The sequence below is a fragment of the Oncorhynchus kisutch genome, linkage group LG10, assembly GCF_002021735.2.
Source record: "Oncorhynchus kisutch isolate 150728-3 linkage group LG10, Okis_V2, whole genome shotgun sequence".
Lineage (NCBI taxonomy): Eukaryota > Metazoa > Chordata > Actinopteri > Salmoniformes > Salmonidae > Oncorhynchus > Oncorhynchus kisutch.
This window is the reverse complement of record NC_034183.2, coordinates 34,907,389-34,929,832: the sequence shown is the minus strand read 5'-3', so window position 1 is coordinate 34,929,832 and position 22,444 is coordinate 34,907,389. Positions and strand designations below refer to the sequence as shown.

Sequence of the window (22,444 nt, the reverse complement as noted above, 5' to 3'; positions counted from 1 at the left end):
CATGGTGCTTGTGAGTGGTCCAATATGCAGTCCAATACTGCAGCCTTTTTTGGGAGCGCGCTCCCTTTACCCACTAGCAGCGCTCGCTCCCTGCACCTTTAAGAGTGCGTGCCTAGCTGAAGGTCACTAAACACAAAGCTCTCCCATCTCTGTGGTCCAATATAGCGCATGCGCTCTGCCTGAGGACTGCTACACAGACTGCAATATGGCGAGAATGCCTGGCAGCGCAGACTGCTCTAGTGACACAGCGGGGACAGAGCGGGAGGAGCACATGAGTTGCCCGGAGACTGAGAGGAGCGGAGATGAGGAGGATGATGAGATCCAGGAGGTACAGATCACCGGGGAGGAGTACGGAGAGGATGAACTGGAGTGGGAGGCAGAGTGCGCAGACCCCAGCAGCTGCTCCGGTATGGAGACAGAAGCGGTCCTTATGCGTAGTACGGACCAGTGCAGCGGGTTGGGACCGGGAGCGGACCCTGGACTGTTTCACATCCCCGAACTGGACTCGGATCCTGAGGGAGACCTGCAGCCGTCTGACCGCTCCAGACTGAGCGAAAACACCCGCCTGGCTACCAGGTATGCGGTACGGATCTTCCGGGAGTACCTGAGCGAGAAATCCCAAAGTCCTGACTTTGAAACTCTGGACAAGGAGGCGCTGTGCGCGGTCCTGCAGTCCTTCTACGCAGAGGCACGCTCTAAGAGCGGCCAGCTCTACAGCAAGTCTTCTCTCATTAGCATTCGGAGTTCTCTGAACCGCTACCTGAATGAGCCACCGTACTGTCGCACCCTGGATCTCACTAAAGACCCGGAGCTACGCAGCGCCAACCTGACCCTGGCCGCGGTCATCAGAAAGCTGGAGGAGCAGGGTGCTGGTCCCGTGGTGCAAAAACAGGCAATCACGCGGGCGGACCTGAGAAAACTCTACACCTCCAGTGTGTTTAACATCGATACGCCGTTCGGGCTGCTCAACAAAGTGTGGTTCGAGACATGCATGTATTTCTGTACGAGGGGGCGAGAGAATCAGCGCGAGCTGGAGGAGGATTCATTCGGCCTGGCCATAGACGAGAATGGGAGAAAGTTTATCTATTTCAAAGCACTGGGGCCGTATCACAAGTCTCGCTCCGCGTGTTGGAATAAAAAGAGACCAGACCCGGATGAAGATACTTTGCCGCGCATGTATGAGACTGGAACTGAGTTTTGTCCATATGCCAGCTTTGTTAGGTATGTCTCGAAACGGAACCCAGTGTGCAAAGCATTCTTCCAACGACCACGAGACCACTGCTGCGCAAGCGACATAACATGGTATGAGAACAAAGCCATTGGTAAAAACCTGCTTGGCACTAGGATGCAGATGCTGTCGCGTGCTGCCAAACTGTCAAAGACCTACACCAACCACTGCATCGGCGCCGTTTCCATAGCAACGCTCAACAGCATTGCCGGTATAGGGTCAAAGTTGGTGTCGCTTCAGATTGCTTCGGAAACAGTTAATGGTGGCGTGCAGTCTCATCTCCAGCTCGTGATCCCGTACACCCAACAGGTCACAGACACAGTGGAACTGAAGCCGCAGAGAACAACAAGGAAGGCTCGTGCTCTCTGCGGTTTTTCGGGACCTTCTTCTCCTAAGAAGCTCTGTGTGCGTCCCGGAGAACGCGCAATGTCCCCTGTGGTCATAGTGGACGGTACAGAGCCCGTGGACAACCGACCCCAGGATCCCCACGGTCAGCAATCCGCTCCTTTACTGACTGACGTGGTATCCGCGCAGGTAATAGAGTTTCATACAGTGCACCGACAGAGATTATGCTTTTGCATTTTTAAATGAAATGCAGGATAACCTTACTTATAGACAGCCTCTCAAAAACGTCCTCAGATTTAATGCGGAAATTAAATGAGTGCCTAATAGGTTATGTCGCCATTTGGCCACGCACCATTTTCTGTGTTAATGAAGTGTTTAAGTGTATAGAGTCTTACATCATTTCCAATTTACTGTGAAAGCATTGACCTGTAGGATGTGTGTGGGTTTGTATTGTGTAGGAGTGAGTTTTGTACTCTCTTTGGGTGTTCTAGGTGCTTCAGTAAAGAGGTCATGAATATTGTGCTTGCATTCCAAATGGCACCTTATTCCCTGTTGTAGTGCAACTGCATCTTGATTCAGTTTAGGAATCTAATGTTGAATTTGTTAAAGGAGAATTGCATTTGTTTTGTTTTGGAGTTGAAATCGTGGTTTTTGAAATTGTAACCTGTAGTTGTTGCTTTTTTTGTTGTTGTTGGAATGTCCATGTTGAAATTGTTGTCCTCAGAGCACAATTGACAATGAGACATTGGTCTCAATGGGCTCCCCTGATTAAATAAAAGTTCAATAAAAATAGGGATTAGGGTGCCATTTGGGACGCACAATGTGAGTGCAGAGGAGAGGACAGTAGTGAGTTTTCTTTGGGACTTTGTCTGTTGCCATGGGTTACTGCACCACAGGCCCACAGTTATTAACCATGCACCACAGTGGAGCCGGCAGGGGTAGAGCCAGAGCGTGCAAGCTCTCTCTCTCTCTCACACACACACACACACACACACACACACACACACACACACACACACACACACACACACACACACACACACACACACACACACACACACACACACACACACACACATACATACATCTATTATACCCATTCGCCTAAAGCTCACATTTTCCTGAGACACAGGCACTATAATGAAAAAAAGTATGGCAGGCTGTCTCAAGTAAGTATCTTTCCTCCAATGACAAAATGAGTGTGTGTGTGCGTGTCCAGTCTCTTACGAGTTTCATGTTTTTGAGCCATTCCTCTAATGAGCCTGCCTGTTATGTGGTCCAGGGGAGATGGACATGTCTACTGCATTACCAACAGCTCTGCTCATCTGAGTTCTGCTTTATCAGCTATATCTCTCTCTCCCTTTATCTCTGTATACCTACAGTATCTTACTATTTACTGTGTTCTCAGCTTTAAGAGGCAGACTCTGTCCTGCGGGCCATGGCTGTCTTTCTCCCTCACTGCACTTACCACAGTAAATGCTGACCAGTAGACTTTATAGTTTGTTAGTTTTTCTGAAGTGCAGATTTTCGTGAAGCTTTTACAAGGGTTTTTAAACCCTCCTCGGTTTTATTTTTTAAATGTTTTAATTTTACCTTTATTTAACTAGGCAAGTCAGTTAAGAACAAATTCTTATTTTCAATGACGGCCTAGGAACAGTGGGTTAACTGCCTGTTCAGGGGCAGAACGACAGATTTGTACCTTGTCAGCTCGGGGGTTTGAACTTGCAACCTTCCGGTTACTATTATGTCCTCACCTGTCTCAAAACCTTACCTGTATAGCAGAGGAGCAGAGGAGGCAGACTCCTATCTGTCTCTGAGCTCCTTTTACTACTCTCAGATCTCTCTTCGCAACAAAAAGCTACCCCTGATATACACACAGACTCTGAAAAGGGTAAATACACTCTTCGTCATGCAGTGCAGTGCATCATGAGTTCTGTGCTCAAAGCGTTGACGCAGTATGAATGAAGTCTCAGTCTACTACTCCTTACTAGTGTCCTGTCTCTACTTGGTCGCTCATGGAAGAACTCTGTAATGCCTCGTGTGTTTAACGGTTTACAGTATGTGTGACAAATTTTCGTTGGACATTTGTGTACATTGGACAATAAAGTATTCTTCTTATTTTTCTTCTTGTCTCCCAGGATAGCCGTAATAGCAGCATGGCCAGTAGGCCTCTGGTCTCCCAGTCCCCTGCCTCTCCACTGGGCTCTGGAGGTATCGTGGGCATCCCCACCCCAGCCCAGCTCACAAAGACCAACGCCCCTGTACACATAGATGTAGGAGGACACATGTACACCAGCAGCCTGGCTACACTCACCAAGTACCCCGAGTCACGGTAAGACACACACACACATAGGGTGTTTGAGATCAACTACATTGAAGTGGATTGAACAGTCACTGATCTACAAATGAAATTGCATTCCAAATAACTGCTCATTATGTGATCAACATTAGCGATTCTGCGCCTTGCCTTTCTCAAACTGATCCCCTCAAACATGAACATGCACACTCTGATGACAATCACAATGATGATATCACCTTCCATCAGGATTGGTCGTCTATTCAACGGGACAGAGCCCATAGTGTTAGATAGTCTGAAGCAGCACTACTTCATAGACCGAGACGGCCATATATTCCGCTACATCCTCAACTTCCTGCGGACGGCCAAACTGCTCCTCCCTGACGACTTCAAAGTGAGTATCTCTAACACTGAGTGAGAGATACTGGAAAACCTCGTCCATAATTAATTTCTGACAACATAGTGCGTGAAACTTTGTGGGTTCACTTTTTTTAAAGAATCTGATGTATCATTCTGTGTGTGTGTGTGTGTGTGTGTGTGTGTGTGTGTGTGTGTGTGTGTGTGTGTGTGTGTGTGTGATTGCATGCGTGCGTGCGTGTTCCAGGAGTACTTTCTACTCTATGAGGAGGCCAGGTTCTTCAAGCTATCCCCACTACAAGCAGAATTAGAACGCTGGAGGAGTGAGCGTGAGGCCAGGAGTGTGTGGCGTGTGTGTGAGTGTGTGGTGGTGCGTGTAGCTCCAGAGCTGGGGGAGAGGATCACTCTGAGTGGAGACAGGGCTTTGATCGAGGATGTGTTTCCAGAGGTTGGGGACGTCATGTGCAACTCCATGAACGCAGGCTGGAATCATGACTCTACTCACGTCATACGCTTTCCACTCAATGGATACTGTCACCTCAACTCTGTACAGGTAACAAGACAGACACTACCCAATCAATACCACTGCTTACCATGAAAATAACTACCCAACATCCTAAAATAACAGATTACATCACCTCAACTCACGACGAATAAGGTCACCTCAACTCAACTCATATCACATTAACCCACCTCAACTCTGTGTATGTAGCCTTAAAGACATGCTCCAGAACTTTGGCGACTACAAAGTATTTTTTATCTTTGCTCTGGATGTGTCAATGTGTAGTTCATACATGCATAATCTATGAGCAGAGTTACTGTTTTGCCTCAATTAGCCATGAAATCCATAGTTTGAAAACAACCGTTTTTCTGGAAGCTGTGCTACGCCATTTTTTCTACATTTTCTCCCACGTGGGCCAGCCCCCTAGCAATTTGAGTTCAACCAATGAGCTTCAGCCCCTCGCCATTTGAGTGACAGCTAGCAAGAGGCACATCATGCACACACAGCAGAACGATAGAGAGCACAATGACGCCGTGTACATATCTTCACATATGGTATGTGATGTAGTACGCAATGTTCTGGGAAACCTTTTGGCTTGTGAGTGTTACTTTCAGAACTACTAGCTAAAAAGTATACAAAATCTCTTTAACTCCGTATACGTAACATCACACTAACCAGTACCCATGGCATAAGCATAGTACAACCTTAAATAACATCATACAGGGCCAGACCAGCCAGGGGAAAGAGAGATTAATCCTGTTTAGATATGAAAAATGTAGCCATCGGCTACCGGGTCTGCTGGAATGGTAGGAAAGTGCAACAGTCACAGAGAGAGGGAGGGAGAGTGAGAGTGAGAAAGAGACCGACAGAAGGAGGCAGAGAGAGAGAAAAACAGAGAGAGAGAGAGATGGAGGCAAACAAAGGTTTCTATTGTACTGCCTGTGACAGTCACACAGAAAGAGAAGGAGAGAGCGACAGAGTAAGAGAGAGAGAGAGAGATAGAGAGAGCCAGGGATGGAGGCAGACAGAGAGGATAGAGTAACAGCTGCTCCTTCAGGGCATGCTAATGGAATGTCATCTTGTAGCTATAGAGAGAATGTCTGCCTACCAAATGGCACATTATTACCTATTTAGTACACTACTTTTGACAAGGGCCTATAGTGCACTACATAGGATGCCATTTGGGACACACACAATATTATTATATATATATATTTTTTGCGTCTGTGTCTGCATCTGTTTGTCTATGTTGTATGTGTGAGTTGTCATGGGAGAGGGGATGTGTGTTTTTAGATCAGGGAAGGACACAGTGAGATGGCTGGCTTCTGCCTGCTCAGAAACAAACTGTGACCCCATAGGGAAAAATAATATATTGGACTATATTTCAATAAAATATTTCAATATATTGGGAAAATGTATTTAGCAATTATATAACTAAATAAAATATACAGTATGTACGTATTTGTCAAATATATGTGTAAAATACACACTCACACCTCACAACATTCTCTATCCGATGAAAGATGTTGAATATATGTTACAATGGCTTGCGAAAGTATTCACCCCCCTGGCATTTTTCCGATTTTGTTGCCTTACAACCTGGAATTAAAATAGATTGTTGGGGGGTTTGTATAATGTTATTTACACAACATGCCAACCACATTGATGATTCAAAATATTTTATCTTGTGAAACAAACAAGAAATAAGACACACAAAAAAAACTGAAAACTTGAGCATGCATAACCCTAGGTCAATACTTTGTAGAGCCACTTTTGCAGCAATTACAGCTGCAAGTCTCTTGGGGTATGTCTCTATAAGCGTGGCACATCTAGCCACTGGGGTTTTTGCCCATTCTTCAAGGCAAAACTGCTCCAGCTCCTTCAAGTTGGATGGGTTCCACTGTGTGTACAGCAATCTTTAAGTCATACCACAGATTCTCAATTGGATTGAGATCTGGGCTTTGACTAGGCCATTCCAAGACATTTCATTGTTTCCCCTTAAACCACTCGAGTGTTGCATTAGCAGTATGCTTAGGGTCATTATCCTGCTGGAAGGACAGTCTCAAATCTCTTGAAGACTGAAACAGGTTTCCCTCAAGAATTTCCCTGTATTTAGTGCCATCCATCATTCTTTAAATTCTGACCAGTTTCCCAGTCACTGCCGATGAAAAACATACCCACAGCATGATGGTGCCACCACCATGCTTCACTGTGGGGATGGTGTTCTCGGGTGATGAGAGGTGTTGGGTTTGCACCAGACATAGCATTTTCCTTGATGGCCAAAAAGCTCAATTTTAGTCTCATCTAACCAGAGTACCGTCTTCCATATCTTTGGGGAATCTCCCACATGCCTTTTGGCGAACACCAAACGTGTTTGTTTATTTTTTTTCTTTAAGCAATGGCTTTTTTCTTGACACTCTTCCGTAAAGCCTAGCTCTGTGGAGTGTACAGCTTAATGTCGTCCTATGGACGGATACTCCAATCTCCGCTGTGGAGCTTTGCAGCTCCTTCAGGGTTATCTTTGGTCTCTTTGTTGCCTCTCTGATTAATGCCCTCCTTGCCTGGTCCGTGAGTTTTGGTGGGCGGTCCTCTCTTGGCAGGTTTGTTGTGGTGCCATATTCATTCATTATTTTATAATGGATTTAATGGTGTTCCATGGGATGTTCAAAGTTTTGGCTATTTTTTTATAACCCAACTCTAATCTGTACTTCTCCACAACTTTGTCCCTGACCTGTTTGGAGAGCTCCTTGGTCTTCATAGTGCGGCTTGCTTGCTGGTGCCCCTTGCTCAGTGGTGTTGCAGACTCTGGGGCCTTTCAGAACAGGTGTATATATACTGAGATCATGTGACAGATCATTTGGCACTTAGAATGCACACAGGGGGACTATATTTAACTAATTATGTTACTTCTGAAGATAGTGGGTTGCACCAGATCTTATTTAGGTGCTTGATAGCAAAGGGGGTGAATACATATGCACGCTCCACTTTTCAATTTGTTTATTTTTTAGTTATTTTTTTAATTTCACTTCACCAATTTGGACTATTTTGTGTATGTCCATTACATGAAATCCAATTAAATTACAACCTCTATTTAAATTACAGGTTGTAATGCAACAAAATAGGACAAATGCCAAGGGTACTTTTGCAAGGCACTGTACCTTAAATAAGGTGTTTATTTCGAAAAGTCACTTAAACGTAGAACATATCTGTAAATATATTTTAAGATTTCCTGAGCTGTCAATCACAATTTGAAACGTTCCCAAGCCCGCCTCCAACTGACAGAGCAGCCATTGCAATTTAGAATTTTCTTTAGAAGAAGGAAAAGAGCAGGTGCCACCATCAAAAAGCTTTCTCGTTGCTAATGGCCTTTTATTTGATTATACGTTCATAACATTGAATTAAAATATGTTTTTAACCGGGTGTGTAACAGAGGAAGAATATAATTTCTTCAACTGCAAGCAAGAGTTTTCATAAATTTGTTAACAAAGCTACCTAGCTCCTTGTTTAGCTTGCCACCAACGTGCAGTGTGACTGCCCAAGGTAAGAATTGTTTTGAAAATTAAAGTTGATAAGAGTTGCCTTGGAATAGAGCCAAGTAGAGTTAATGTCATGTACAGTGCCTTCGGAAAGTATTCAGACCCCTTGACTTTTTCCATATTTTGTTACGTTACAGCTTTATTCTAAAATTGATTTAATTGTTTTTCTTCCTCATCGATCTACACACAATACCCCATATTGACAAAGCAAAAATAGGTTATTAGACATTTTTGCATATTTGGCGGAGTTTCTACCATTATTGTCTGCAGATCCTCTCACACTCGGTCAGGTTGGATGGGGAGCTTTGCAGCTATTTTCACAGCTATTTTCAGGTCTCTCCAGAGATGTTTGATCGGGTTCAAATCCGGGCTCTGGCTGGGCCACTCAAAGACATTCAGAGACTTGTCCCAAGGCCACTCCTGCATTGTCTTGGCTGTGTGCTTAGTGTTGTTCTCCTGTTGGAAGGTGAATCTTCACCCCAGTCGGAGGTCCTGAGCTCTCTGGAGCAGGTTTTCATCAAGGATCTTGCTTCTGAGGCTCACGTGTGGCGCAGTGGTCTAAGACACTGCATCTCAGTGCAGGAGGCTTCACTGCAGTACCTGGTTTGAATCCAGGCAGCATCACATCTGGCCATGATTGGGAGTCCCATAGGGTGGCACACAATTGGCCCAGCATCATCTGGGCTTGGCTGAGGTAGGCCATCATTGTAAATAAGAATTTGTTCTTAACTGACTTGCCTGGTTAAATAAAAAAAATGTAAATTGCTGTACTTTGTTCCGTTAATTTTTGCCTCAATTCTGACTAGTCTCCCAGTCCCTGCTGCTAAAAAACGTTCCCACAGCATGATGCTGCCACCACCATGCTTCACCGTAGGGATGATGCCAGGTTTCCTCCAGGCGTGATGCTTGGCATTCAGGCCAAAGAGTTCAATTTTGTTTTCATCAGACCAGAGATTATTTTTTATCATGGTCAGAGAGTCTTTAGGTGCTTTTTGGCAAACTCCAAGTGGGCTGTCATGTGCCTTTTACTAAGGAGTGGTTTTCGTTTGGCCACTCTACCATAACGGCCTGATTGATGGAGTGCTGCAGAGATGGTTGTCCTTCTGGAAGGTTCTCCCATTTCCACAGAGGTACTCTGGAGCTCTGTCAGAGTGACCGTCTGGTTCTTGGTCACCTCCTTGACCAAGGCCTTTCTCCGCCGAATGCTCAGTTTGGCCGGGCAGACAGTTCTAGGAAGAGCCTTGGTGGTTCCAAACTTCTTCCATTTAAGAATGATGGAGGCCACTGTGTTCTTGGTGACCTTCAATCTGGCAGACATTTTTTTGTACCCTTCCCCGGATCTGTGCTTCAACACAGTCCTGTCAACTGTGGGACCTTATATAGACAGGTGTGTGCCTTTCCAAATCATGTCCAATTAATTGAATTTGCCACAGGTGGACTCCAATTAAGTTGTAGGAACATCTAAATGATGATCAATGGAAACAGAATGCACAGCTCAATTTCGAGTCTCATATTTCGAGTCTCAAAGGGTCTGAATACTTTGTTTTTTATTAGTAAAACATTTGCACAAAAAAAAACGTTTTCACTTTGGTATTGTGTGTAGATAGCTGAGTTTGAAAAAAAGCTATTTTAGAATAAGGCTGTAACTTAACAAAATGTTGAAAAAGTCAAAGGGTCTGAATACTCCTAATGCACCGTATGTATTATTTTTACATTTAATTGCCAAAGCTATTATTAAATGTTATTGGCCAACCAAGCATTGTGTTGCTTGCTAACTAGCTAGCTTAGCTGGCTTTAGTGAGGGTTGGGTGTCTCTGATACTTGCTAGATTATCTCTAGCGAAACATCCGTTATCCTTCCGGTCTGGAGCCTCAACTGCCTATGGACGGCCAATGTAAGTAGTCAATGGGAACATTTAGCTAGCTAGTTCCCAATTCAATTAAAATTTGTTCATGAACATTAACCCCTTATTTATTCTTCATCTTGTGTAGAAGTGTTTCACTGACTCTCTGTCTCTAAATTATCCACAGGGTAACTTTCAGCTTGTGAGTTTGCAATGGACACTGAAGGTAAAGGAAACTGCATGGTAAGTATCAATTTGATGTTCATGAACATTAACCCCTAATTCTTCATCTTATGTGGAAGCATTTCACTGAATCTGTCTGCATTATCCACAGGGTAACTCTCAACTTGTGAGTCTGAAAATGTAAACTGGAGGTGAAGGAATCTGCATTGTATCAATTTGATGTTCAAATACAGATGTTAACTGCACAGAGGTAATTTGTACATTATAATTTGTGTTTCAGATTCCACCTCCCAGTGACTAACATGACACAATTCAACAATGGACCAAGCTATTTGAGCAAAAAAATAAAGATTATTGAAAGCACACTTTTATTTGTCAGTCATTTGTAGTTGTATTTGTATTTATTAGGGATTTCCATTAGCTGCTGCTAAGGCAGCAGCTATTCTTCCTGGGGCCCAAACACATTAGGGTACTTACATTGCATCTAAAACTAAATATAAAACATAACATTATTACACCACTACATATCTATAATACAAAATGTATAATACCAACATACAACAATATTACAATGTACGTGTGTGTACAGTGCGTATGCGTGTGTCTGTACCTTTATGTGTGCCTCTTCAAAGTCCCTTCTGTTCCATAAAGTGTATGTTTACCAGTTTTTTAATCTGATTCTACTGCTTGCATCAGTTACCTGATGTGGAATAGAGTTCCATGTATTCATGGATCTATGTAGTACTGTACTCCTCCCATAGTCTGTTCTGGACTTGGATATTGTGAAGAAACCTCTGGTTTCATGTCTTGTGGGGTATGCATGGGTGTCCGAGCTGTGTGCTAGTAGGTTAAACAGACAGCTCGGGACATTCAGCGTGTCAACACTTCTTACAAAAACAAGTAGTGATGAAGTCAATCTCGCTTCCACTTTGAGCCATGAGAGATTGACATGCATATCATTAAACTTAGCTCCCAGTGTACTTTTAAGGGCCAACCGTGCTGCCCTGTTCTGAGCCAATTGTAATTTTCCTAAGTCCATCTTTGTGGGACCTGACCACTCTACTGAACAGTAGTCCAGGTGCGACAAAACTAGGGATTGTTGGACCTGTCTTGTTGATAGTGTTGTGAAGAAGGCACTGTAACGCTTTTTTATGGACAGACTTCTCCCCGTCTTAGCTACTGTTGTATCAATATGTTTTGACCATGACAGTTTACAATCAAGGGTTAGCAGTTTCGTCACCTCAACTTGCTCAATTTCCACATTATTCATTACATGATTTAGTTGAGGGTTTAGTGAATGATTTGTCCCAAATAAAATGCATTTAGTTTTTGAAATATTTAGGACTAACTTATTCCTTGCCACCCATTCTGAAACTAACTACAGGTCATTAAGTGTTGCAGTCATTTCAGTCTCTGTAGTAGCTGACACGTATAGTGTTGGGTCATCTGTATACATAAACACACTGGCTTTACTCAAAGCATGTCGTTAGTAAAGATTTTTAAAAGTAAGGGACCTAAACAGCTGCCTTGGGGAATTTCTGATTCTACCTGGATTATGTTGGTGAGGCTTCCATGAAAGAACACCCTCTGTCTTCTGTTAGACAGGTAACTCTTTATCCACAATATAGCAGGAGGTGTAAAGCCATAACACATACGTTTTTCCAGCAGCAGACTGATCGATATTGTCAAAAGCCGCACTGAAGTCTAACAAAACAGCACCCACAATATTTGTATCATCAATTTCTCTCAGTCATGAGTCATTCATTAAAACTACACCGTACACACTGTTGTGATTTAGTGCTGTACTTTGTAGTTTTATGCATTTATTTTGATAGTGAGCTACAGTATGTAATGTAAAAAGCTACATTTTCCATTCATTAAAATACATGGCAACATATATTTTTGAATATACACTGAACAAAAATATAAATTCAATATGCAACAATTTCAAAGATTTTACTGAGTTACAGTTCATATAAAGAAATCAGTCGATTGAAATCATTAGGCCTTCATCTATAGGTTACACATGACTGGGAATAAACACACTACATGACCAAAAGTATGTGGAAAAACGCTCGTAGAACATCTCCTTCCAAAATTATAGGCATTAATATGGAGTTTGTCCCCGTTTGCTGCTAATAGCCTCCACTCTTCTGGGAAGGCTTTCCACTAGATGTTGGAACATTGTTGCAGGGACTTGCTTCCATTCATCCATAAGAGCATTAGTGAAGTCTGGCACTGATGTTGGCGATTAGGCCTGGCTCGCAGTCAGTGTTCCAATTCATTCCAATGGTGTTTGATGGGGTTGAGGGCAGGACTCTGTGCACACCAGTCAAGTTCTCCCACACCATTCTCGACAAACCATGTCTGTATGGACCTCGCTTTGTGCAAAGGGGCATTGTCATGCTCAAACAGGAAAGGGCATTCCCCAAACTGTTGCCACAAAGTTGGAAGCACATATTCGTCTAGAATGTCATTGTATGCAGTAGCGTAAATATTTATCTTCACTGGAACTAAAGGGCCTAGCCCGACCATGAAACACAGCCCCAGACCATTATTGCTCCTCCACCAAACTTTACAGTTGGCACTATGCATTGGGGCAGGTAGCATTCCCCTGGCATCTGCCAATCCCAGATTCGTCCGTCGGACTGCCAGGTGGTGAAGCGTGATTCATCACTCAAGTTAACGCTTTTACACTACTGCAGAGTCCAATGGCAGTGAGCTTTACACCACTCCAGCTGATGCTTGGCATTGAACATGGTGATCTTAGGCTTGTGTGCTGCTGCTCGGCCATGGAAACCCATTTCATGAAGCTCCCGACTAACAGTTGTGCTAATGTTGCTTCCAGCGGCAGTTTGGAACTCTATAGTGAGTGTCGCAACCGAGGACAGAGGATTTTTACATGCTACATGCTTCAGCACTCGGTGGTCCCGTTCTGTGAGCTTGTGTGGCCTACCACTTCATGGCTGAGCCGTTGTTTCTCCTAGACTTCACAATAAAGGCACTTACGGTTGAACAAGGCAGCTCTAGCAGGGCAGAAATTTGATGAACTGACTTGTTGGAAAGGTGGCATCCTATGACGGTGCCACATTGAAAGTCACTGAGCTCTTCAGTAAGGCCATTCTACTGCCAATGTTTGTCTATCGAGATTGCATGGCTGTGTGCTCGATTTTACACACCTGTCAGCAATGGGTGTGGCTGAAATAGCCGAATCCACTCATTTGAAGGGGTGTCCACATACTTTTGTATATATAGTGTATATGCATGTGTTGGTCACAAATAAATGTATTTTAAGTAAGGGCCTTGATCAGAAAACCAGTCATTATCTGGTGTGACCACTATTTGCCTCATGCAGCACGACACATCTCCTTCACATAGAGTTGATCAGGCTATTGATTGTGGCCTCTGGATTGTTGTCCCACTCTTCTACAATGGCTGTGGGAAGTTGCTGGAAATTGCCGGAACTGGAACACGTTGTTGTACACGTCGATCCAGAGCATGTGAGGAGGACGACCACGCAGTTGAGTTTCCCTGAGACCTTTTCTGACAGTTTGTGTAGAAATTCTTCGGTTTTGCAAACCCACAGTTTCAGCTTCTGGGTGGCTGGTCTCAGACGATCCTGCAGGTGAAGAAGCCAGATGTGGAGGTCCTGGGCTGGTGTGGTTACACATGGTCTGCGGTTGTAAGGCCGGTTGGATTCTCTAAAATGACAATAGAGGTGGCATATAGTAGATAAATCATCATTCTCTAGCAACAATTCTGTTGGACATACCTGCAGTCAGCATGCCAATTGCACGCTCCCTCAAAACTTGAGACATCTGTGGCATTGTGTTGTGTGACAAAACTGCACATTTTAGAGTGGACTTTTTTTTGTCTCCAGCACAAGGTGCACCTTTGTAATGATCATGCTGTTTAATCAGCTTCTTAACATTCCACACCTGTCAGGTGGTGGATTATCTTATAAAAGGAGAAGTCCCTTCTACCAGGGATGTAAACAAATGAGTGCACACAATTTGAGAAAAATAAGCTTTTTGTGAGTATAACACTTTGCATGTTGTGTTTATAATTTTGGGCACTGTTTGTGCTATTGTTAGTAACACATTTGCACATTTACACACACGTTGGTTTTCTTCCACCGACTGTATTCTTGTATGACTATCAATCCTGAATCAGAGCCTTTCTGAAATTACTTCTGACCACAATGGTGTGTGTTTTTGTGTGCTGTGTCTGTAATGTATATGTGTTTGATTGACAGGTATTGGAGAGGTTGCAGCAGAGAGGGTTCGAGATAGCAGGGGCATGTGGTGGAGGAATAGACTCCTCCCATTTCAGCGAGTACGTCCTACGCAGGGAGGGGAAGAGCAACGGACAGTGTGGCCCCACCCTCATCTGCATCAAACAGGAAGCACTGGACTAAGCCCTACCCGGGTCAGGGGTAACAGTGGATGATTGGTCAGGAGGGGAGCTGAAAGCCATGCCTCCATCTCCAAGGGAACACCAAGAGAGTCTGACCTGACCTTTTAAATGTGTAGGGTTGTCGCTAGTTACGACAGCCACAAATTCATAAACCCCGCCTAATTCTACAATTTCTCTTACATTATGTGATTTTAAACATAACCCTAACCTTAACCACACTGCTAACCATAAGCCTAACTCTAACCTTAAGTTAAGACAAAAAAGCACATTTTTGTTTTCATTCATTTTTACTATATAGACAATTCTTACTTTGTGGCTGAGGTAACTAGTGTAAACCGTTTTATTTTTTATTTTTTACATAGTCGGTGCTATGTCGGTGATGGTGATCTTACCTACACCAATAGGAGCGCAGTATAACTATGACCTCTCCGCCATGAACCATGGAAGTCACTAACCTGGCGGTATGCAGCTAGACACTAGCTAGGTTTCCATTAACTTGTACAGTCATTTTTTGTTGACATTTAGAAAGATTGCATAGGAAGTAGATGCAACAATTGCCCGTCCCAGTGCATTTACATTGAACTGTCTTGTGTTGATAAAAACAGCTAGATGTAATGAGGTTGTTGAAGGGTTTTAAATTATCAATTTTGGCAAATTGTGCATTAATAAAGTGCCCACGTATCTGTTTCATGTCTCAGGTAGCTCGCAAAAGCCAGAATGGATAGATTGCAAGAATTTACTAATATTTGCCATATTTTTATCATTCTCATGTGCCTACTTATTGCCGTGGTCTGTGTCAGGGTGTAACTTGCACTAGTTAAGATTTGAAACCATTTCATGGTGAAACTTCAAGTTCCAATGTAAAGCAATTCAGGCATTGTTGAAAGTCAAAACAATACTCTACTTGCAAAGAAACATTTTTTTTTTTTTTTTTTTAAATGTATGTTGCAAGCAGTAGGCATTTAGAAATAAATGTGGAGTGGAGCTTTATAGTTACGCGATAACGTCACACGCCCAGCGTACCTTTCTGATTTTCTTTGCAATCTTAATTTATTCCATCATCATTTGTCACAATACATCCACCCCTCGAATGGAATAAATGTATTAGATCTTTCGGGGGAAAAAAGGTATCCTACAACTGCCGTTTCCATTACAGATGTCGCAATCCTTTGTTGAATAAACCTGGATCAATGGAAACTTGCCTAGTGACTGGCACCTCTCTCCCTTCGAGCAGGGACCTAGACCACACAGAGAGCAGCAACATCAGCACCGTCATAGTACTACTCGTGTTTTCATGTAGGATTATTGTTTCATAGTGTCATAATAATTCATTGGAATTAGAATTCATTCAGATTCTTACAATAATGTAAAGAGTCATAGAAATGGGATGCGGTCATGACTGAAACTCAACAATTGAGAAACGGCACTGATGAACATGGAAGATATGCAGTTAACTGTTAAAAAGCACAAGTGCAAACAAGCACAGCCATCCTTGTCTGGGAAATCTAACCCAGCCTAAACTAAATAGATAAAAGGTCATATGTGGTTCTGTGAAGCTACAGTTATTATTATGAGGCACTTATGGAAGTTTTTCTTCTAGAAAATGTTGTAAACCAAAAAATATGGTTTTCCCAGTTTTAAGTCTTTAACTTGTCATGAAAATGGAATTGTGAAGAGGTTCTTCATGAGACTTCAACATTTTATATTCATCACATTGATAAAAGAGATGTGTCTTGTCAGAGATTCAATTGATGCATGTTTTATTATGATCATTACAGAGCAGCAGAGAGGATTTGAGGTCTGTATCAAAGCCGTCTCCCTTTGTTTCACTAGAGGAAAACCTGTATGGATGAATGTACCACAAAAATGTTGATAAATGTTTCATACAAAATATGTGTGTGTGTTAACTGTTATTCAGGAAACTAAATGATGAGAATATTGACTCAAATGTTTATTTTAATTAGGCCAGTTTTACTGCCTAACTTTAGATACCACCATGGTAAATATCTCACTTGCTTCAGATTTTAAGAGGAAGTAGTTCATGAATATGCATGAGCAATTTATGAATCTCAATTATTCAGAATTGCTTTTGTCTTCCTGGATTTGACGAGCTGTCAGAGGAGGGAGGGGGTTGTCTTTGATCTGGAACAGCAACAGGAAGAGTGATGATCACATGATGATGCGCTTGTTAACATTACCGACGACAACAATCAATGATTTAACAATCACCTAATAAAACAGTAATCACACAAATGAAAATACCCTCACACTATTTGCCCCTGCTGTAGCTGGCAGTTATTTGGAACAGTCTGCATAGCTGACCTCGATTAAAGGGCCAACACTCATTTCAGCTATCAGATCCTGCTTTAACTGGCACACTGTTTATTTGCCTAGCTTACTGTTACGTTAGAGGTCAGCAGTCATTTCAGCTAAAATAATTCTGATCCATTTTATTCTCTCCTCCCTCTCTCCGTATTTCATAACCCGGGGTAAAGCTGTGCCTAAAGCTGTGCCTAAAGCTGTGCCTAAAGCTCTGCCATATTTAAAGGTAATGGAATAATGCATCTCAAACACATCCCACATCCACAACTCTCCCCGACACACATTTCCACACACACACGCCCCAAAGGATGGCTATTTTTCCTCCAAGCGACCACCTAATGGTGTCAACATAAAATGTAAATGACAATATGTGAGTAATGAGGCAATAAACAAAGAATCACTGATATACTATAAAAGTACACAATACAGTCAATCAAATTGGTTGGCTATAGAGTGATTCTAGCCTCCTAACCAACACACACGAGACCTCCGCATCAAACCATACCAAGAAACCAACTTGCGTATCAACTTAGTCATGGCCGCTAACATTTGTTGATGAACCAAATCTAAAATGAGGTCAAATCAGGAAGTGCAGTCGCTCTTTGAAGGAGGCCTGGGTAAGGTCAAAATGCCAACTTTGATAAATTATTTCTCAATTATGCTTTTAGATACAAATTTTGAATATATGTTAATATTTATTCTTTCAAAGGATAATTGTAAGGATTCATTTTTGTGATTTTTTTTGGTGAAAATCCCTAAAATCATTGTATTTCTTTTTGTCCTGGTTTTGTATGGAATCCCTCCATAAACTTAATTGAATTGTCACAGGTTTGCAATCATCAGGTGACCCATGTAAAAATCAGAGTAAGGAATGGCTGTCACAGACATCAATCAGTCTGTGATATTTTTAGCATGAAACTGAACTGAAAAACAAGGAAAAAGACAGTGACCTCACGGCAGACCACTCTCTGAATCACACTAAAGGCAGAGGGCCAATGCTTTGGGCTGTAACACACAGAGCTGACACAGAGCTGACTGTTCTGACCTCTTCTCTCACACACAGAATTGCCCTGTCAATAAGTGAAATATTTAGTTTTTTGGTCCAACATGACTGTAATATTTCTCAGCATGTACCAGCAGAGCTCAGTGACATTGTTGGCAGTGCTACAAATGGTTATAAAATAAAATAACCATAATAATACAAAACAAATATCAACGACACAAGGTGGAAGAGAGATGGATTGTATTATGCTGTTTAATCACACTGTTCTCACTAAAGCAGGGACTTGAGAGAGTGTCGTAGAGGAGGGTCCTGTTCCAGGCAGAAAGACCCAAGTTATCCTCTGAACCCCAGCCCTCCGTAGTACTGACATACTGTTTGCTGGCCCCACCTGAGACAGACAGACAGACAGACAGACAGACGGACGGACGAACGGACAGACAGACAGACAGACAGACAGATGGGCAGACGGACGGACGGACGGACGAAACCACCAAGAGATAAAACGCTCATAAAAATAAATGGCAACACCACTATGCCAGACAGTTTCCCTTCTCCCCTGTTTCTTCTTCACATTTTGACAGACTGAAGCAATGCCTGAGAGAGCAGAAAGGAAGGCCCTGTAGCTCTACAGAGGAAAGAGAGAGGAGGCAAGAGAGGAAAAGCTCCTCAGGGAGCAGGGTTCTCTAGGTAAAGGAGTTCAAAGGCAATGGTTAATGTGTTCAATTTACAGAGCTTCATCTCTAAACCCATCGGCTACAGGGCCAGGGAATTAAACAAACTGAGTACAATTAGAGACTCGTTAACCTAAACTAACAGTCCTGCGCATGTCTGCTATAATACTGCACCGATCTTGTCTCCCCTGAAGTTGTTTCTTAGAAGTGACATTAACATAGGTGTTCCCCAATAGAAGCATCCCTACCCACCATAAAACCACTGATAACCAAGAACCTCCATCCACTCTCTCAGAATAATCACACACAGACAGGCGAGTGGTGTACCTGTACCTGGTTTCCAGGGGAGTCAAGTGGTCCCGTCTTGTGAGGTCCAATGGCAACCAGGGCAGTGAGGTTGGCTTCTCTGTGTTGCAGCTGCAGGAGAGAGAAGGTTGTAAAACTCTCTAAAGGACGGGTAGTTGAATGCTCATAAAGGAATAACTGAAACAGTGTGAAGCTAGGGTCATTTCTATAAAATGATATACAGTCAGGTCAAGAAAGTATCACACTAGCTAAATCTCAACAAATGAATATGTAAATGGTATCAAGGTCACGTGCTGATACACACACACAAACAGACACACATAGACACACACACACACACACACACTCTATAGGTGCTTTAATTTGATTCAGCTTTGTGCCTGCCGCAGGCCTCAACTCCAACCTCAAAAACAGACTCCATTAAAATGAGCTCCAATTAGAGCTGCACCTTCTCTGGGGCTTGGATTTGGATGAGTGTGTATGTATGTATGTATGTATGTGTGTGTGTGTGTGTGTGTGTGTGTGTGTGTGTGTGTGTGTGTGTGTGTGTGTGTGTGTGTGTGTGTGTGTGTGTGTGTGTGTGTGTGTGTGTGTGTGTGTGTGTGTGTGTGTGTGTGTGTGGAGTGAGTCTGACAGGGTGATGTGGGGAGACAGACGCACACACAAACAAACACACATTGGTTGGGCATGGAAATGAACAGATTTAGCTGATTTCTGCTGTTGCCGTGGAGAGACCGCTGGGCACATTGTTGCTGTGAGCGATCCTCCAACCAGAGAAAAAAACAACATCTCAAACAGTATCTCCTCTTCTCGATCTATATAACCACACTACCTACATCTGCCTCTGTCTCATCAAGCTCGAGATCCATCCCCTATAACCCCCAAACAAACATTCACACTGATGTAATAAATGAACAATTACTCTGAAAAATGGCAGGCTTTATAGAATTCCCAAACATTCATTCTGAAGTGTATAAACCGAAGTGTATATAAAGAAACGTCCTCTCACTGTCAACTGTCTTCATTTTCAGCAAACTTAACATGTGTACATATTTGTATGAACATAACAAGATTCAACAACTGAGACATAAACTGAACAAGTTCCACAGACATTGAAATTGAAAAATGTGTCCCTGAACAAAGGGGGGGTCAAAATCAAAAATAACAGTCAGTATCTGGTATGGCCACCAGCTGCATTAAGCACTGCAGTGCATCTCCTCCTCATGGACTGCACCAGATTTGCCAGTTCTTGCTGTGAGATGTTACCCCACTCTTCCACCAAGGCACCTGCAAGTTCCCGGACATTTCTGGGGGGAATGGCCCTAACCGTCACCCTCCAATCAAATAAAATAAAATAAAAAAAATCACATTTTATTTGTCACATACACATGGTTAGCAGATGTTAATGCGAGTGTAGCGAAATGCTTGTGCTTCTAGTTACGACAATGCAGTAATAACCAACAAGTAATCTAGCTAACAATTCCAAAACTACTACCTTATAGACACAAGTGTAAGGGGATAAAGAATATGTACATAAAGATATATGAATGAGTGATGGTACAGAGCGGCATAGGCAAGATACAGTAGATGGTATTGAATGCAGTATATACATATGAGATGAGTATGTAAACAAAGTGGCATAGTTAAAGTGGCTAGTGATACATGTATTACATAAAGATGCAGTAGATGATATAGAGTACAGTATATACATATACATATGAGATGAATAATGTAGGGTATGTAAACATTATATTAGGTAGCATTGTTTAAAGTGGCTAGTGATATATTTTACATAATTTCCCATCAATTCCCATTATTAAAGTGGCTGGAGTTGAGTCAGTGTGTTGGCAGCAGCCACTCAATGTTAGTGGTGGCTATTTAACAGTCTGATGGCCTTGAGATAGAAGCTGTTTTTCAGTCTCTCGGTCCCAGCTTTGATGCACCTGTACTGACCTCGCCTTCTGGATGATAGCGGGGTGAACAGGCAGTGGCTCGGGTGGTTGTTGTCCTTGATGATCTTTCCTGTGACATTGGGTGGTGTAGGTGTCCTGGAGGGCAGGTAGTTTGCCCCCGGTGATGCGTTGTGCAGACCTCACTACCCTCTGGAGAGCCTTACGGTTGTGGGCGGAGCAGTTGCCGTACCAGGCGGTGATACAGCCCGACAGGATGCTCTCGATTGTGCGTCTGTAGAAGTTTGTGAGTGCTTTTGGTGACAAGCCACATTTGTTCAGCCTCCTGAGGTTGAAGAGGCGCTGCTGCGCCTTCTTCACGATGCTGTCTGTGTGGGTGGACCAATTCAGTTTGTCTGTGATGTGTACGCCGAGGAACTTAAAACTTACTACCCTCTCCACTACTGTTCCATCGATGTGGATAGGGGGGTGTTCCCTCTGCTGTTTCCTGAAGTCCACAATCATCCCCTTAGTTTTGTTGACGTTGAGTGTGAGGTTATTTTCCTGACACCACACTCCGAGGGCCCTCACCTCCTCCCTGTAGGCCGTCTCGTCGTTGTTGGTAATCAAGCCTACCACTGTTGTGTCGTCCGCAAACTGATGTTTGAGTTGGAGGCGTGCGTGGCCACGCAGTCGTGGGTGAACAGGGAGTACAGGAGAGGGCTCAGAACGCACCCTTTTGGGGCCCCAGTGTTGAGGATCAGCTGGGTGGAAATGTTGTTGCCTACCCTCACCACCTGGGGGCGGCCCGTCAGGAAGTCCAGTACCCAGTTGCACAGGGCGAGGTCGAGACCCAGGGTCTCGAGCTTGATGACGAGCTTGAAGGGCACTATGGTGTTAAATGCCGAGCTGTAGTCGATGAACAGCATTCTCACATAGGTATTCCTCTTGTCCAGATGGGTTAGGGCAGTGTGCAGTGTGGTTGAGATTGCATCGTCTGTGGACCTATTTGGGCGGTAAGCAAATTGGAGTGGGTCTAGGGTGTCAGGTAGGGTGGAGGTGATATGGTCCTTGACTAGTCTCTCAAAGCACTTCATGATGACGGAAGTGAGTGCTACGGGGCGGTAGTCGTTTAGCTCAGTTACCTTAGCTTTCTTGGGAACAGGAACAATGGTGGCCCTCTTGAAGCATGTGGGAACAACAGACTGGGATAGGGATTGATTGAATATGTCCGTAAACACACCAGCCAGCTGGTCTGCGCATGCTCTGAGGGCGCGGCTGGGGATGCCGTTTGGGCCTGCAGCCTTGCGAGGGTTGACACGTTTAAATGTTTTCCTCAGGTCGGCTGCAGTGAAGGAGAGTCTGCATGTTTTAGTTGCGGGCCGTATCAGTGGCACTGTATTGTCCTCAAAGCGGGCAAAAAAGTGATTTAGTCTGCCTGGGAGCAAGGCATCCTGGTCCGTGACAGGGCTGGTTTTCTTTTTGTAATCCGTGATTGACTGTAGACCCTGCCACATACCTCTTGTGTCTGAGCCGTTGAATTGAGA

At 43.4% G+C, this 22,444-nt stretch overlaps 1 protein-coding gene across 1 annotated transcript; it reads left to right on the top strand.

Annotated features, from left to right (window-relative positions):
• The first annotated feature begins 145 nt into the window (after positions 1-145).
• LOC109897201 (uncharacterized) lies at positions 146-16,593 on the top strand. Its single transcript, XM_020491756.2, has 5 exons — positions 146-1,762; positions 3,712-3,905; positions 4,119-4,263; positions 4,474-4,779; positions 14,546-16,593. Exons 1-5 carry the CDS (start codon positions 206-208, stop codon positions 14,705-14,707), a joined length of 2,364 nt encoding a protein of 787 aa, XP_020347345.1. The 5' UTR covers positions 146-205; the 3' UTR covers positions 14,708-16,593.
• Positions 16,594-22,444: the final 5,851 nt, after the last annotated feature.